Raw genomic sequence first — 17,397 nt, 5'->3', positions numbered from 1 at the left:
ACTCAGCTCCTCCTCTTTTTAATTCTACATCAATGGTCACACTCAGCTCCTTTGTAATTCTACATCAATGTTCACACTCAGGTCCTCTTCTATAATAGTACATCAATCTTCACACTCAGCTCCTCCTCTTTGTAATTCTACATCAATCTTCACTTTCAGCTCCTCTTTGTAATTCTACATCAGTCTTCACACTCACCACCTGCTCTTTGTAAATCTACATCAATGTTCACACTCAGCTCCTCCTCTTTGTAATTCTACATCAATCTTCACTTTCAGCTCCTCCTTTTTGTAATTCTACATCAATATTCACACTCAGCTGCTTCTCTTTGTAATTCTACATCAGTGTTCACACTCAGCTCCTCCTCTTTCTAATTCTACATCTATGGTCAAACTCAGCTCCTTTGTAATTCTACATCAATGTTCACACTCAGCTCCTCTTCTATAATAGTTCATCAATCTTCACACTCAGCTCCTCCTCTTTGTAATTCTACATCAATCTTCACTTTCAGCTCCTCCTCTTTGTAATTCTACATCAATGTTCACACTCAGCTCCTCCTCTTTGTAATTCTACATCAATTTTCACACTCAGCTCCTCATCTTTGTAATTCCACATCAATCTTCACACTCAGCTCCTTCTCTTTGTAATTCTATATCAATCTTCAACACTCAGCTCCTCCTCTTTGTAATTCTACATCAGTGTACACACTGCTCCTCCTCTTTGTAATTCTACATCAGTGTACACACTCAGCCCGTCCGCTTTGTAATTCTACATCAATCTTCACACTCATCTCCTCCTCTGTGTAATTCTATATTAATCTATACTTTCAGCTCCTACTTTTTGTAATTCTACATCAGTGTTGACAGTCAGCTCCTCCTCTTTGTAATTCAACATCAATCTTCACTTTCAGGTCCTCCTCTTCTGTAATTCTACATCAATCTTCACTTGCAGTTCCTGCTCTTTGTAATGCTACATCAATGTTCACACTCAGCTCCTCCTCTTTGTAATTCTACATCAATCTTCAACACTAAGCTCCTCCTCTTTGTAATTCTACATCAATATTCACACTCAGCTCCTTCTCTTTATAATTCTACATCAGTGTTCACACTCAGCTCCTCCTCTTTTTAATTCTACATCAGTGGTCACACTCAGCTCCTTCGTAATTCTACATCAATGTTCACACTCAGCTCCTCTTCTATAATAGTTCATCAATCTTCACACTCAACTCCTCCTCTTTGTAATTCTACTTCAATCTTCACTTTCAGCTCCTCCTCTTCTGTAATTCTACATCAATCTTCACTTGCAGTTCCTCCTCTTTGTAATGCTACATCAATATTCACACTCAGCTCCTCCTCTTTGTAATTCTACATCAATTTTCACACTCAGCTCCTCATCTTTGTAATTCCACATCAATCTTCACACTCAGCTCCTCCTCTTTGTAATTCTACATCAATCTTCAACACTCAGTTCCTCCTCTTTGTAATTCTACATCAGTGTACACACTCTGCTCCTCCTCTTTGTAATTCTACATCAGTGTACACACTCAGCCCCTCCGCTTTGTAATTCTACATCAATCTTCACACTCATCTCTTCCTCTGTGTAATTCTACATTAATCTATACTTTCAGCTCCTACTTTTTGTAATTCTACATCAGTGTTCACAGTCAGCTCCTCCTCTTTGTAATTCAACATCAATCTTCACTTTCAGGTCCTCCTCTTCTGTAATTCTACATCAATCTGCACTTGCAGTTCCTCCTCTTTGTAATGCTACATCAATGTTCACACTCAGCTCCTCCTCTTTGTAATTGAACATCAAAGTTCACACTCAGCTCCTGCTCTTTGTAATTCTACATCAGTTTTCACACTCAACTCCTCCACTTTGTAATTCTACATCAATCTTCACTTTCAGCTCCTCCTCTTTGTAATTCTACATCAATCTTCACACTCATCTCCTCCTCTGTGTAATTCTACATTAATCTACACTTTCAGCTCCTCCTCTTTGTAATTCTACATCAGTGTTCACAGGCAGCTCCTCCTCTTTGTAATTCTACATCAATCTTCACTTGCAGTTCCTCCTCTTTGTAATGCTACATCAGTGTTCACACTCAGCTCCTCCTCTTTGTAATTCTACATCAATTTTCACACTCAGCTCCTCATCTTTGTAATTCCACATCAATCTTCACACTCAGCTCCTTCTCTTTGTAATTCTACATCAATCTTCAACACTCAGCTCCTCCTCTTTGTAATGCTACATCAGTGTACACACTCTGCTCCTCCTCTTTGTAATTCTACATCAATCTTCACACTCATCTCTTCCTCTGTGTAATTCTACATTAATCTATACTTTCAGCTCCTACTTTTTGTAATTCTACATCAGTGTTCACAGTCAGCTCCTCCTCTTTGTAATTCAACATCAATCTTCACTTTCAGGTCCTCCTCTTCTGTAATTCTACATCAATCTTCACTTGCAGTTCCTCCTCTTTGTAATGCTACATCAATGTTCACACTCAGCTCCTCCTCTTTGTAATTCAACATTAAAGTTCACACTCAGCTCCTCCTCTTTGTAATTCTACATCAGTATTCACACTCAGCTCCTCATCTTTGTAATTCCACATCAAGCTTCACACTCAGCTCCTTCTCTTTGTAATTCTACATCAATCTTCAACACTCAGCTCCTCCTCTTTGTAATTCTACATCAATGTGCACACTCAGCTCCTCCTCTTTGTAATTCTACATCAGTGTACACACTCAGCCCCTCCTCTTTGTAATTCTACATCAATCTTCACACTCATCTCCTCCTCTGTGTAATTCTACATCACTGTTCACTCTCAGTTCCTCCTCTTTGTAATTCTACATCAATGTTCACACTCAGCTCTTCCTCTTTGTAATTCTACATCAATTTTCACTCTCAGCTCCTCATCTTTGTAATTCTACATCAATCTTCACTTGCAGTTCCTCCTCTTTGTAATGCTATATCAATGTTCACACTCAGCTCCTCCTCTTTGTAATTCTACATCAAAGTTCACACTCAGCTCCTCCTCTTTGTAATTCTACATCAGTCTTCACTTTCAGCTCCTCTTTGTAATTCTACATCAGTCTTCACTTTCAGCTCCTCCTCTTTGTAATTCTACATCAATCTTTACTTTCAGCTCCTCCTCTTTGTAATTTTACATCAATGTTCACAGTCAGCTCCTCCTCTTTGTAATTCTACATCTCTCTTCACTTTCAGCTCCTCCTCTCTGTAATTCTACATCAATCTTCACTTTCAGCTCCTCCTATTTGTAATTCTACATCAATGTTCACACTCAGCTCCTCCTCTTTGTAATTCTACATCAGTCTTCACTTTCAGCTCCTCCTCTTTGTAATTCTACTTCAATCTTCGCACTCAGCCCCTCCTCTTTGTAATTTTACATTAATCTTCACTTTCAGCTCCTCCTATTTGTAATTCTACATCAATGTTCACACTCAGCTTCACCTCTTTGCAATTGTACGTTAATCTTTACTTTCAGCTTCACCTCTTTGTAATTCTACATTAATCTTCACTTTCAGCTCCTCCTCTTTGTAATTCTACATCAATCTTCGCACTCAGCACCTGCTCTTTGTAAGTCTACATCAATATTCACACTCAGCTCCACCTCTTTGTGATTCTACATCAGTGTTCACACTCAGCTCCTCATCTTTGTAATTCTACATCAGTGTTCACACTCAACTCCTCATCGTTGTATTTCTATATTAATGTTCATTTTCAATTAACTATTTATATGCCATCTTTACAACTATAGTATATTATCTCATGTTATGTCTTGTAGTCTCTTTCTCTTTCACTCTTATCCAGCAGGTGGATTTAAATATTCTTACTTTCCTTTGTAACTGCACATTAAGATAGAACAAACTAAACAATAAAAAAAGGAAAATCTTTTCTTCAAGTGTTTTATTAGCTGATTTATATAATTGTTAGCATGCTATGTTTGTGGATCCCATGTCTAACTACTTGTTAATTATACCTAAGTGAGCAAAATCTTACCTAAGGCTTTACCTTTCTGCAGAAATTCAAAACCTGTGTCATGAAATCTTACTAATGAAGTACAGCAAAATATGCAAATACTTTCTCATGAAGTAATCAGCAAATGATTAGTTTTTATCAGTTGGAGCTGCCTCGGGCCAGAACTATGGCAGCTGGAATTTACCATTGGGTAGTGCAGATTTTGGATTGAAGAATGATTTTTCACCTCCTCTATCATTTCCCAGTATCTGCCACAATTTCCTTTCTTTTCTCCTCCACCTGCCTAACACCTCACCTCACCTGGATCCACCTATTAAGCACATGCTCTTGCTCCATTCCTTCCCTTCAATTATGTATACAGGTGTCACCCACTTTACAAATGTTCGCTTTACGCCACTGGCTTTTACAAAAGACCTACATTAGCAACCTGTTTTTGAATTACAAAGAGGATTTTCGCTTTTACAAAAAAAAATTTTCATACAAGTTAATGGTTCTTTGCTTTACACCATTTTGGCTTAAGAAAGGTTTCATAGGAATGCTCTATCTTTTTAAAGGGTGGTGGGGGGTGGAGAGACACCTGTACTATCTTTCAGTCCAGATGCAGTGCCTCAGTCTGAAATATCAACTGTCCATTTCAGTCTACTGATCTTTCCTGACTCACTTAGATCCTCCAGCCTTATGTCTTATGCATCAGATTCTAGCATCTGCATTCTCTTTTGCCTTCCTTTTGCTAGTCCATTGTAATGTCTCTTCAAGATAGAACAGTGTTGAAGAAATTTTCTTACTCTCTATGATAGGAATTCTATGAGACTCATTCTCGCTTCTTCCCCTATGTGATCTCTGCTGCTCTTCTGCTCTTCAGACATATTATCCACCTGTCCCCTGCCAGTTTTTGCTCCATCCCTTCTCTCCATCATTTTTATGCTGGCGGTTTCCCTTCTATCTTTCAGTCCAGATAAAAGATGTCAGCTTAAAATGCCGATTGTCCATTTCCCTTCACAGATGCTGCCTGGCTCAGTGAGTACTTCTGGCATTTTATATAATGCTCTATCCTTTCTCTAATCAGCCCATTTCTTGCCACTTCTTCCTTGTTAGATAACCTCCTCACTTCAGGAATAAATGTAGTGAACTAGGTTGCATTGCTCTAAGGCAGGTACAGGTGTAGCCTATCTTGAATAAGGAGACCAAATCAAGGCACAGTACACCAGATGTGGTCCCACTAAACCCTGTATTGTTGCTGCAAGTCTTCCTTTACTGCATCCTCCATGCAATAAAAGCTTACATTTCAAATGAGATCTTGACTATTTGTTTCCCTGGCATATAGCACATTTTCCAAACTATGGATGCAGTATTCATGTCTGTGATGTGTATTCACAGACTGTCATTTAGCGTACAGTACAAGACTGATCTATTTCTGTGCACACATGATTGAGAAAAGTGCAGGCCTTACCTGCAGATGGAGCTAGCAACTAGAATCCATTAAAGGCCCTACCATAGCCACCACAAAAGAGCCCAGCAGTGAAGGAACCCTAAAAATGTATCAGTGCTCCTCAAACTAAATTCCTAATTTATTTTTTTATATCAGGAGTATTATCCCATTTTAACTGCAAATAGTTTTTGTCCACTATAGCAATTTGGATCCTATTTCCTACCTTGATTGATCTATTCTCCTCTGATTTTCCATTTGACTTGCTGATCTCCTCTCTAATCACATTATTACCACTTCTTGGATTTGAATACCTTCCCAGTTTCCTAATCATTTACCAAGGCATGAGTCTTTCTCCGAAGACCAATCATCTCTCCGCCAAAAATCTACATCCTGCATCACAATCTTCTCCCTTCACGTCATCTCTCCTTTCCAACACTACAACCTACTTTGTATCATTCAGTGAGTGACTTTACTTTCTGCCATTGTTGGTGATTGTGAATGAAGGACCCTTGATTATGATTGTGAATTTCAGATCAGAATATTCCATTTCTAGTATACTTGGCCTTGATTTCCATGCAGAGGTTCTTCAATGTCTGAAAAAAAAGTTGAAAAATTTCTGGGCTTTTTCTCCACAACTGCCTTTAAACTGACAAGTCTGGGGTGATTGATCCTCCATAATCTTCATAATTATTTGGAAATATTTTTCAAAGTTGCACTGTGTAGTTTGTGTGCAGCCAGGAAGTAAATGTTTGTTAATCTATGCTTGAAGCTGGTTGATGGCAAGAGATTATATGATGAAAGCTTCCAGAATATCTCCATCCAGACTCCATCAAAACCCAGCAAATGTAGAGTGAGCTGCGTGGTGACCTTCTGAACTGTATGGGCAATTCGTGAACTTTGCTGAAATCTAATGGATTATCTAAAGTGTAACTTGTTCACTGTTTCAAGTATTGCAACAATTAAATCTAACTAAAGTAATTGCACCTCAGACAATAATTTTACCAATCATAATAAGTTGCCTAAACTGATCATAATTGCAGCCATTATCATGTTAGAATTGTTGTCTTGTTTTCCTGTGATAGGTGTCAAACTTATTTGCACGAGAGGAGCTTGATGAGATTACTCAGTCACTTATTGCATCAATGAAGAAAGAAGCTCCTCGTATCCCTCCCACATTTGACAACCTGTATGAGTATTTTATAAAAAGAGCACGAATAAATTTACATGTCGTCCTCTGCCTATCTCCGGTCAGTGTCTTGCTATTATCAGTGATTTGTAACTAGACAGTGTGTTTATTTTGTTTAGAATCAGAATTTCTATCTGCTCAGAATTTCTGTATTGATGTGAAAATAAGAAGTAAAGGCTCCTATATGTTTTGTAATTGCCCTACGCTTGCCATGTGCCACTTGGGTGGCAAAAATAATTCCATTAATACTGGCAAGAGAATTACAAATATCCTGTCTTTCCTTTATTAGCAATTTCAGAGGTTTAATATAAATTTAAAAAAACACCCTAAGACATTCACTCATCCTGGAAAGATCTTAGGCCATGTTGTCATGCCTGAAATAAATCTTCTTGAATATTGAAGGTCAAGGAAAAGTTGACACTCAGCTTAAATAAATTAATATTTTAGACTAAGTCCATTGATGAGAACATGGAAAAGTTTAAAATTTCTAACATGCAAGGAAGGGGAGGGAGTAGAAAGAACAAAGGGAATGTCATGTCTTCCAAAATCTGGCAAAGTCGAAAATGCTGGCATGGACTTCAGCATAACCTTTTAGAGAAATCCTGCATGACAAGTTGATCCAGAAGCTTCCACACACAAGGTCCAGTGATACTAGACTACTTGAGACAAAATTGCCTGAGTAGTAGGAGGAAGAGGTTTGCTTTTTATATCAGAAGACTGTGGCCAGTCATATGCTGTAGAAATCAATTTTTGATCAACTATGGAGAAATGGTCTCCAACACCATCATTAACCCCATCAACACTGGGGAAATTGTCTCCGATACCATCACTGACCCCATCAATTCTGGAGAAATTGTGTCTGACACCATCGCTAACCTCATCAACTCTGGAGAAATTGTCTCCAACACCATCACTAACCCCATGAACGCTAGAGTAACTGTCTCCAACACCCATCACTAATCTCATTAACTCTGGAGAAATCCTGTCTGACACCATCACTAACCCCATCAACGCTGGAGAAATCCTGTCTGACACCATCACTAACCTCATCAACCCCAGAAATCTCCCATCCACTGATACCAAATTCATAGTTCCCTTACCCTGCACTGCTCATTTCCATTATTCTGGCATCTTTCCCATTCCTTTCCAGTCCTGGTTTTTTCATTTCCTTAGATGCTGCCTGACCTGCTGAGTTCCTTTAGCATTTTGTGTGTATTGCTCTGGGTTGACAGCATTTGTAGAATCTCTTGTGTTTACCTTAATGTCTGGATGAGAATGCAGGTGGAATAATTTGTAGGTTATAATTTTGTAGATGATACAAAAATTGGCGATATAGTGAACAGTAAAGAAGATTTTCTAAGGTTACAAACACAAGAAAATCTGCACGTGCTGGAATTACAAAGCAACACAAAGAAAATGCTGGAGGAACTCAACAGGGTGGGCAGCATCTATGGAAAAGAATAAACAGTTGACTATTCACTCATTTCCATAGATTCTGCCTGGCCTGCTGAGTTCCTCCAGCATTTTGTGTGTGTTGCTTTGTCTAAGGTTACAGAAGGATTTGGATCAACTGGGCCAAGGGATGGCAGATGGAACTGAACTCAGACAAACATGAAATGATGTAGTTTGGGAAGTTAAGCCTGAGCAGGATAAACTCAAGGCCAGATTCCTGGAGAGTGTTGTTGAATAGAGAGACCTTGGGGGTACAGGTATCTAATTTCCTGAAAGTGGCAACGCATGAGTGAAGAAGGTATGTGGTATGTTTGCCTCATCTGCTGTGGCATTGGCTATAGGAGTTGAGGCACCATGCTATTGTACAAAACATCCATTCGTTTACACTTTGAGTGTGTACAGTTTTGGTCAGCATATTATACGAAGTAATAAAAACAAGGGATTCTGCAGATGCTGGACATCCAGAGTAACACACTCAAGATGTTGGCTGAACTTAGCAAGTCAAGCAGCATCTATGGAGGAGAATGAACAGTTGACGTTTTGGCCGAGATCCTTCATCGGGACAGTAGTATAAGAAGGATGTGATTAAGCTGGAGGAGTGCAGAAAAGATTCTGCCTATTAACTGCCAGCTTCTACTCCTTCCCCTCCCTCTACTATTTCAGACCTTCCTGATGAAGGTCTCAGCAAAAAACACATCAACTGTTTATTCTCCTCCATGGGTGCTGAGTTCCTCCAGGATAACTTCAGAATCAGAATCAGATTTAATATCACAGGTATATTCCATGAAATTTGTTAACTTTACGGCAGCAGTACAATGACATACATGATAAATAAATATAGGAGGTTGTATCATCAGCAAATTTAAAAATGTCATTTGAGCTATGCCTAGCCACACAATCAGAGTGAGTTGAACAGTGGGCTAAGCACACATCCCTGTGGTGTGCCAGGGTTGATCGTCAGCGAGGTAGAGATGTTATTTCCAATCCACACAGTTTGTCCTCTTCCAGTTTAGAAGTCAAGGATCCAGTTGAAGAGGCCAATATGTGCATCATGCAAGTTTCCAAGGATGTTTTATTGAATTGATTTTATTTTTTACATCCTTCACATACATGGAGAGTAAAGATCTTTACATGACATCTCCATCTAAATGTACAATTTATAGTAATTTGTAATAAATAGTAGTAGTAAGTTAATATGTACACCAGGACAGTCAATATAGCATAGAAATACAATTGTGTCAGCATGAATTAACCATCTGATGGCCTGGTGGAAGAAGCTGTCCCGGAGCCTGTTGGTCCTGGCTTTTATGCAGTGGTACCGTTTCCCAGATGGTAGCAGCTGGAACAGTTTGTGTTTGGAGTGACTTGGGGTCCCAGTGATCCTTTTTACATACCTGTCGCTGTAAATTGCCTGGATTGGAGAGTGATTGGATAGGCTAAGACTCTTTATTCTGTGGTGCAAAGGAGGCCGAGAGGTGACCTTACAGAAGTTTATAAAATTATATGGAGAATAAATAAGAAAAGGTCACGGTGTTTTCTCATGGCGTTACATACACTTAATGAATCTAAGAGGATGGAGACAAAGGTTGAAAGACACAGATGGTATTGGTACCAAATGAAAGAAGATGGTGAAGCAAAGCAATGTCAGCATCCCTCCTTGGCCAGCGTTCAAATGTTCAAAGGTACATTTAATGTCAGAGAAACGTATGCAATATACATCCTGAAAAGTTTTTCCTTTGCAACCATCCACAAAAACAGAGGAGTGCCCGCAAAGAATGAATGACAGTTAAATGTTAGAACCCCAAAGTTCCCCTCCAGCTCCCCTCCCTCCCACACATAAGCGACAGCAAGCAACAATCCCCCCTCCCCTCAACGACAAAAAAAGTGCTGGCACCCACCACCGAGCACTTAAGCATAAGCAAAGCAACAGCAAAGACACAGACTTGCAGTATTCCAAAGACTACCTGTTCACCTGGTATATGACGTATCACAGGCTCACAGGCTCCCTCTCCCTCTAATAAGAGAAAAAGAAATGTCTCCATTTCACAGCGAGAGGGGAGACATAACAAACAACGTGCTGGTTTACGATGTTAAAAGTCTGTTGCATCACTTTTTCTGAGCTCTGTGCCCAAAGATCTCAGATCTCGGGGCATTCAGCCAGAGATCTTCCATTTCCAATGACACACCGATATCCTGCAGAGGCACTGATCTCCAATACCTCTCCAGAATTTCATTCTCCAGAGCCATGAAATCTCGGTACTCCAAAGGCAACTGAAGCTCTTAGGCCAAGTCCTTGGCGTGCAAAGCAAAGGCCATTCATGAAACCCCGAGAGCGGGTCCCATTCCCGCAAAGAACCGGAGTCAGCATGTAACTCCAGCTCAGGGTCTTCAAAAGAACCCTGAAAGGGAAAAATAGAGATATTAAAGATGGAAATAGAGCTGTTTCCAAAGATACAAGCAAAGGAGTCACTGTTAGGTGCCATTAATCCTCCTAAGCTCCTCCCAGAAGGATCCTGAAGCTTTAAGGCACTAATTACATTCAGTAGTATCCAATAGCTGGCCACAATGTTCACAAGGCCAACAAGAGGCTCCTAAAGTACCCTATTGTAGGCTCCATCATGGCACTCAATCACCAGGGAGACATGGAAAGTGAATCAAAGATTTTTGCAAAGCTTGGTATATATATTTAGTATGTACATTGTTCCTTTTGTTTTGATGTTAGGTTGGTGAAAAATTTCGATCTCGAGCACTCAAGTTCCCTGGCCTGATTTCAGGCTGCACAATGGACTGGTTCAGTCGCTGGCCCAGAGAGGCACTGGTTGCAGTCTCCAGCTATTTTCTTTCTGCTTTTCATATTTCATGTTCAGAGGAGGTTAAAAACCAACTGGTAGCAACAATGGGTGTCTTTCATGACAAAGTCTATCAAACCTGTGTGGACTATTTTCAAAGGTATGTTCTGATTGTTTTATCAGTGACAATGAAAAACAATTGATTCTGTAATGGGGATGAATTTTATGCTAGAAAATGAGGAAGTTTAAGTAAAATGTCGGATGAAAAGTTTGTTGAAAAGTCATAGAATCATGATCAATGTTCATGGGTTAATGCTGACTGAGCTGCCTACCTTCACTGATCCCATGTTCTTGCGTTTGCCTTGTATCCCTCTATTCCGTAAGAGCATAAGATAAAGGAGCAGAATGAGGCCAGACCTCCCACATCCCACACACGGTAAAAAAACACTGCACCTGCAGCCATTTTCATTATACTCTGCACTAATAGACAAGGAATAGGGAAAGGGGGAGGCAGAAAGGGAGAGTGAGTTACAAAACAGTCTACCTCACCCAAGTCTGATGAGCCAAAGCCACTCCATAGACTGGCACACTCCAGAAGAATGGCCACTCTGTTTCCACTAGAATTACTCTTATTGGGCCTTTCTAATGAATTCCTTTGCTGATTGGTCACTCCTCTTCTTTGAGAAACTGCCACGAAACTCTGCCTTCAAAATCTCGATCACTGCCCTAATTAAAAAGTAGCCCTTTTTACACACTCCTGGTGTGGATTGTCCAACTTGAAGCTCTGCTTTTTAAAACTCGAACGCGGACCTGACTGAAAGGTAGCTCTTTTTATGCTCTGCCTCTTGCTGATTGGTCGTTCCTCATCTCAGAGAAACTGCCGCAAAACTCTGTCTTCAAAATCTCAATCGCCATCCTGATTAAAAAGTACCCCTGGTGTAGATTGTCCATCTCTTTTTACACACCCCTGCTGTTGATTATTCCTTTCCTATCAATGTACCTGTCCAAACACACTTTAAACACAACCATCGTACCTGCCTCTGCCACTTCCTCTGGTAGCTTATTCCATTTACCACCACCCACCATGTAAAAAACAAACTTGAACTTCAGATTATTTTATTACAAGATGGCGGTGCGACGCAGTTTGCAGCGGCCACTCCGGGACTGATTATCTGTTATTTGTGAAGTGGGGTGCTGTGCGCAATCATAATCGGTTGAAAACGGATGTGGGAGCACAGAGGAACATCGGGAAATCTCCAGGAAGACCTTCTTCGTTGCTGCTGCTGTGAGGTCCGGGACTCTGCTGGGAAGAACAGGCCCCCAGTCCTCGGGGTCGCGTGGCCGATGGCCGAGTCTTAATACGTTCGGCAGAGGATGGTGCTCAGAGAAGCTGTGCCGGAGGGGATGGTCGTCGGCTCGGAGGTTCGACGGACTCAGAGTCCGCTGCGGTCAGGTCGCTTTCAGTGTGTGCTGCGTCTGCGAGGCTGGGTTCAATGGAGCTTTTGTTGTGTGCTGCGTCTGCGAGGCTGAGTCGGGCGGCGCCGTGGAAGTCCATAGTGGGGGTATTCCCTTCTGCCACCGGCGTGGGATGGCGAGTCTGTTGGGACCCTGGGGACATGTGGAAACTGTGTGGTGATTTCTTTTGAACTTATAGTCCTTTAACATCTTTGGACTATTTTTACTGTGCCCATGGTCTGTTTTTTTTTATCAATTATGCTATTGTTTGCACTGTTGTAACTATATGTTGTAACTATGTGGTTTTGTGCGGGTCTTGTAGCTTTAGTTTTTGGTCTTGTTTGTCTGGTGGATTTGGAGCTCCTTTCCGGGGAATGCGCTAAGACGGTAGTGCGATATTAATACGCAGCAGCCTCTTTAGACTCTGGATTGGGGATTGCCAAATGTTATGTGGATTTTCTGGTGTAGTCTCTTTTGTCATGTGCTTTTGTGATATCATTCTGGAGGAACGTTGTCTCATTTTTTAACTGCATTGCATTTGTGGTTTCTAAATGACAATAAACTGAATCTGAATCTGATCTGAGATGTCCTTTAAGTATTTACCTGCTCATCTTAAACACATGCCCTCTAGTTTTAGACTTCTGACTCTAAATCCACTCATCTTAAACCTGTGACCTCCAGGGTTGCTCATAAAATTATGATGCTTCATAATTTTATACACCTCTATAAGGTGTCCCCGCAACCTCCTCCACTCCAGTGAGAACAATCTCAGCCTATCTAATCTCTCCCTGTAGCTGAAGCCCTCCATTTCAGACAGCATCCTGGTGAACCTTTTTCAATAATGTGGTGATTAAAACTGCACTCAGTATTTCAAGTATGGCCTCACCAATGTCTTTTGCAAATACAGTTATCATTACTGGTGAGAATTTCAATGTAAAATTTCTTTCATTTTGGTATTGCTTGGTGTAGCTGCAGCACTGTTAGTTCCGATTCACATGTTATTTTTGATTCAAGCCCCACTCCTAGAAATAGAAAATGTCAATAGGAATAGGCCATTTGATCCTTCAAGCTGCAGCTGTAGTAGGTGTGCAACTGTGTCCTCTCCATAAAGCCGTCCAGGATTCACTCATAAATATCTTCCAACAGCATTAGATCTAGAAAATTAGAAAGTTTAAATATCAAGCAATTTATATGAGTAGATGACTGTCAAAGAGTGAAAGGGGAAAGGCAGCCAGTGCAGTTCACTCCCATTTTTGGATACTATTGGGGGGGGTTGACCTAGCAGAGAAGCTACAGCCATCAGGCCTCTGACACTGAGTCTGGCAGGGAAGGAGAGGGGAGAGGAGGCGAGCAGTAATGAAAGGAGATTCATTAGTTAGGGGAACAGATAGAGGAGGTTCTGTGGATGGGTATGAGATTCCCAGTGGTATGTTTCAAGATAATGATGAAGAAGGATATGCATGGTCCTCAGGTTGGCATTCTAACTCAAAGAAAGGGATCAGAAAGGATCTGGAAGGTGTGGATTGGGATAGCTTTTTTTCTGGCAAAGGGATGCTTGGTAAGTGGGGGGGGGGCCTTCAAAAGTAACATTTTGAGAGTACAGAGTTTGTATGTTCCTTTCAGAATAAAAGACAATGCTAATAGGTTTAGGGAACCTTGGTCTTCAAAGGGTCTTGAGGCCCTGTTTAAGAAGGAGGTGCATAGCAGGTATAGAGAGCAGAGAACAGCTGATATACTTGAGGTGTATAAGAAATGCAAGGCAACACTTAAGAGTTAAATTAGGAGGACCAAAAGAAGGCATGAGGGTTGCTCTGACAGAAAAGGTGAAGGAGTATCCCAAGAGATTCTACAGATATATCAAGAGCAAAAAGATAGTCCACTTGAAGATCAGTGTGGTCATTGGTACATAGAGCTGAAAGAGATGGGGGATTTTTTGTATTTGTAAAACTTGGGAAATGCCACAGAGTCTATGGAACTGAGGTAAAACTGTGGTGAGGTTATGGCCGTATCTAGATTTCAGAAGAGGAGGTGCTTGTGACATATTAGGGTGGATAAGTTCCCTGGGGCCTTACAAGGTGTCCCCTGGTACCTTGCAGGAAGTTAGTTGCAGAGGCCCTAGCAGCGATATTTAAAATGTCATTAACCACGGGTGAAGTGCCAGAGGACTGGAGGATGGCTAATGCTTTTCCAATGTTCAAGAAAGGCTCTAAAAACAAGTCAGGAAAGTATAGGCCAATGAGCCTGATGTCAGTAATGGGTAAGTTATTGGAGGTATTCTAAGGGACAGGTTGTATAAGTATTTGAAGAGACAAGGCTTGACTGGTGATAGTCAGGAAGGCTTTGGGTGTAGTCAGTCATATCTAACCGATCTTAATGGAGTTTTTTGAGGAAGCTACCAGGAAAGTTAATGAAAGAAAGGCAGTGGATGTGGCTAAAACCCTACATGGACCTGAGCAAGGCCTTTGACAAAGTCCTGCATGGGAGGCTGATCAAGAAAGTTCAGTCGATTACCATTCAGGTTGAAGTAATAAATGGGATTCAACATTGGCTTAACAGTGGATAGTTGCCTCCCTGACTGGACACCTGTGACTAATGGTGTGCAGCAGGGATCAGCATGGGCTCCATTGTTGGTCATCTACAATATACTAATGATTTAGATGATACTGTGGTAAACTGGAAGTGCAGGATTTGTGGATAACACTAAGATAGGGGGTGTAGTGGACAGCAAGGAAGGCTATCAAAACTTGGAGCATGATCTGGACCAGGCAGATGGGATGGAAATGGCAGATGGAATTTAATACAGACAAATGTGAGGTGTTGTACTTTGGGAGGACGAGCCAGGGTAGGACTTGCACAGTGAATGGTAAGGCACTGGGGAGTGCAGTAGATCCAAGAATACAGGTCCACAGTTCCGTGAAAGTAGTATCACATGTAGATAGGACTGTAGAGAGAGCTTTTGGCACATTGCCCTTCATAGATCAAAGTATTGAGTACAGAAATTGGGATGTTATGTTGAAGTTGTATAAGATGTTGGTGAAGCCAAATTTGGAGAGTTATGCACAGTTCTAGTCACCTACCTATAGGGAAGATATCAATATGGTTGAAAGAGTACAGGGAAAATTTACAAAAGGTGTTAATGGGAATTGAGAACATGAGTTACAGGAAAATATTGAATTGGTTAGAACTTTATTCCTTGGAGCAGAGGAGAATGAGGGAAGATTTGTTAGAGGTATACAACATTGGGAGGGATATAGATAGAGGCATTTTCACACTGAAGTTGGGTGAGACTAGAACTAGAGGTCATAGCTTAAGGGTGAAAGGTGAAATATTTAAGGGGAACCTGGAGGGGCACTTCTTCACTCGGGGTGGTGCAAGTATGGAACGAGCTGCCAACGGAAGTAGTGGACTTTGGTTTAATTGCAATGTTCAAGAGAAGTTTGGATAAGTACATGGATGGGAGGGGTATGAAGGATTATGGTCCAGATGCAAATCGATGGGACCAGGCAGAATTACAGTTCAACATAGACTAGATGGGCAGAAGGGCCTGTGTTCATGCTACAGTGCACTATGACTATGATTCAATGAGTTTTGAGGTCTATGATACTGCTCATTTATGTTTTAATATCACTAAAAGCATGTTTCAGAATACATGACATTAAAAAGTAATTCTGTCTATTTTTCAGATACCGGAGAAGAACACATATAACTCCCAAATCTTACCTTGCTTTTATAAATAGCTATAAATCTATTTACACAGAGAAACATGCGAACATCAATGATCTTGCTGAGCATATGCAAATGGGTAGGTGTATTTGAAAGGACAAATTTATACCACAGCTTTTGCAGTTGTCTGGAGTTGAAACTAAAGCAATTCTACACTCATTTCTCAAGCAGTTCAGAAGGATTATGTGAATGAAAAAAGTGTGATTGTCAGCTATAATTTCTGATATTGCTTTTGTAGTTATAGTGCAAAAAATAATTTCCACATCTCATTTCAGTAAACAAATGCAAGATCCTTTTAAGGCACATCAGCTTTTAACCAGGCTAACCACATTGTTACAGGTCTCTCCAAGCTCATGGAAGCAACTGAGTCAGTGGCTCTTCTCGCTAAAGAATTAGTAGGGAAAGAAAAGGAACTGGCCGTGGCATCTCGTCGTGCTGATAAGGTTTGTGTTGATTTAACATTTAATATTTCAGATATCACATTGATTAACCAAGATGACAAAAAGGTCTTTGAAGCATATGTGGATTGAATAAGAAATTGGAGTCTCATGTGACTGCAGATGCAGGAATCTGGAGCAACGAACAATGTGCTGGAGGAATTCAAGCAACATTAGTTGGGTGTGAGGGAGGTGAAGGGAGGAAGAAAGGAATTGTTGCTGTTTCTGGTTCAGTACTTTCCTTCCCCCCCCCCCCCCCCACCCCATGGACACTACTCATCTACTGAGTTTCACCAGCATATTGTTTTCTTGCTCCAGGTTCCTGCAGTTCTCTTCTCTTGTGATTGACACAAACTACAGACAATACATTTCTTCTCATGGATGCTGCTTAACCATCTGAGATTTTGCAGTATTTGTTTGTTACTCCAGATTTCAGTATCTACAGTCTTTTGTGTCTTTAGAGGAGTCTAAATATTTAATATCACAAGAAGTTAGTAGGCAGATACAAGAAGTAACAAAGAAGGCAAACATCATTTTGGTCTTTATTGCAAAAGAATTGGAGATTAAGTACTGGAAGGTTTGTTAATGTTGTGCCAGGTATTGGCGAAGTCGTGTGTGGAAATGCTGTTCACAGATTCAGTCCCCTTACCTAAAAAGGGATACAGAAGCATTGGAAGTAGTCCAAAGGAGATTGATGGCTAGACAACTCAGAGGTTTGTATTCCTTGAAGTTTAGAAGAACGAGGGGTGACTTTATTCAAACATGTCAGACGTTGGGATGTTTCCACTTGTTAGACAGTCACAAAGAAAGGGCAGTAATACAAAATAAGGGGCCAGTCATTTAAAACAGGTGTGTAGAAATTTCTTCTCTCAAATGGTAGTAAAGATCAACAATTCTCTGCCCCTGAGGATGATGAAAGTGAGATC

At 40.7% G+C, this 17,397-nt stretch overlaps 1 protein-coding gene across 1 annotated transcript in view; it reads left to right on the top strand.

Annotated features, from left to right (window-relative positions):
- LOC140732659 (dynein axonemal heavy chain 8-like) overlaps nt 1-17,397 on the top strand; it is a 704,719-nt gene that overhangs the window by 551,823 nt on the left and 135,499 nt on the right. Inside the window, exons 62-65 of the mRNA XM_073055352.1 lie at nt 6,512-6,676; nt 10,790-11,016; nt 15,995-16,113; nt 16,374-16,477. Coding sequence (XP_072911453.1) covers nt 6,512-6,676; nt 10,790-11,016; nt 15,995-16,113; nt 16,374-16,477 — 615 coding nt within the window. The remainder of the gene's footprint in view (nt 1-6,511; nt 6,677-10,789; nt 11,017-15,994; nt 16,114-16,373; nt 16,478-17,397) is intronic.

The sequence above is a fragment of the Hemitrygon akajei genome, chromosome 9 (genome assembly GCF_048418815.1).
Source record: "Hemitrygon akajei chromosome 9, sHemAka1.3, whole genome shotgun sequence".
Classification (NCBI taxonomy): Eukaryota; Metazoa; Chordata; class Chondrichthyes; order Myliobatiformes; family Dasyatidae; genus Hemitrygon; species Hemitrygon akajei.
This window is presented reverse-complemented; position numbering and strand designations above follow the sequence as displayed.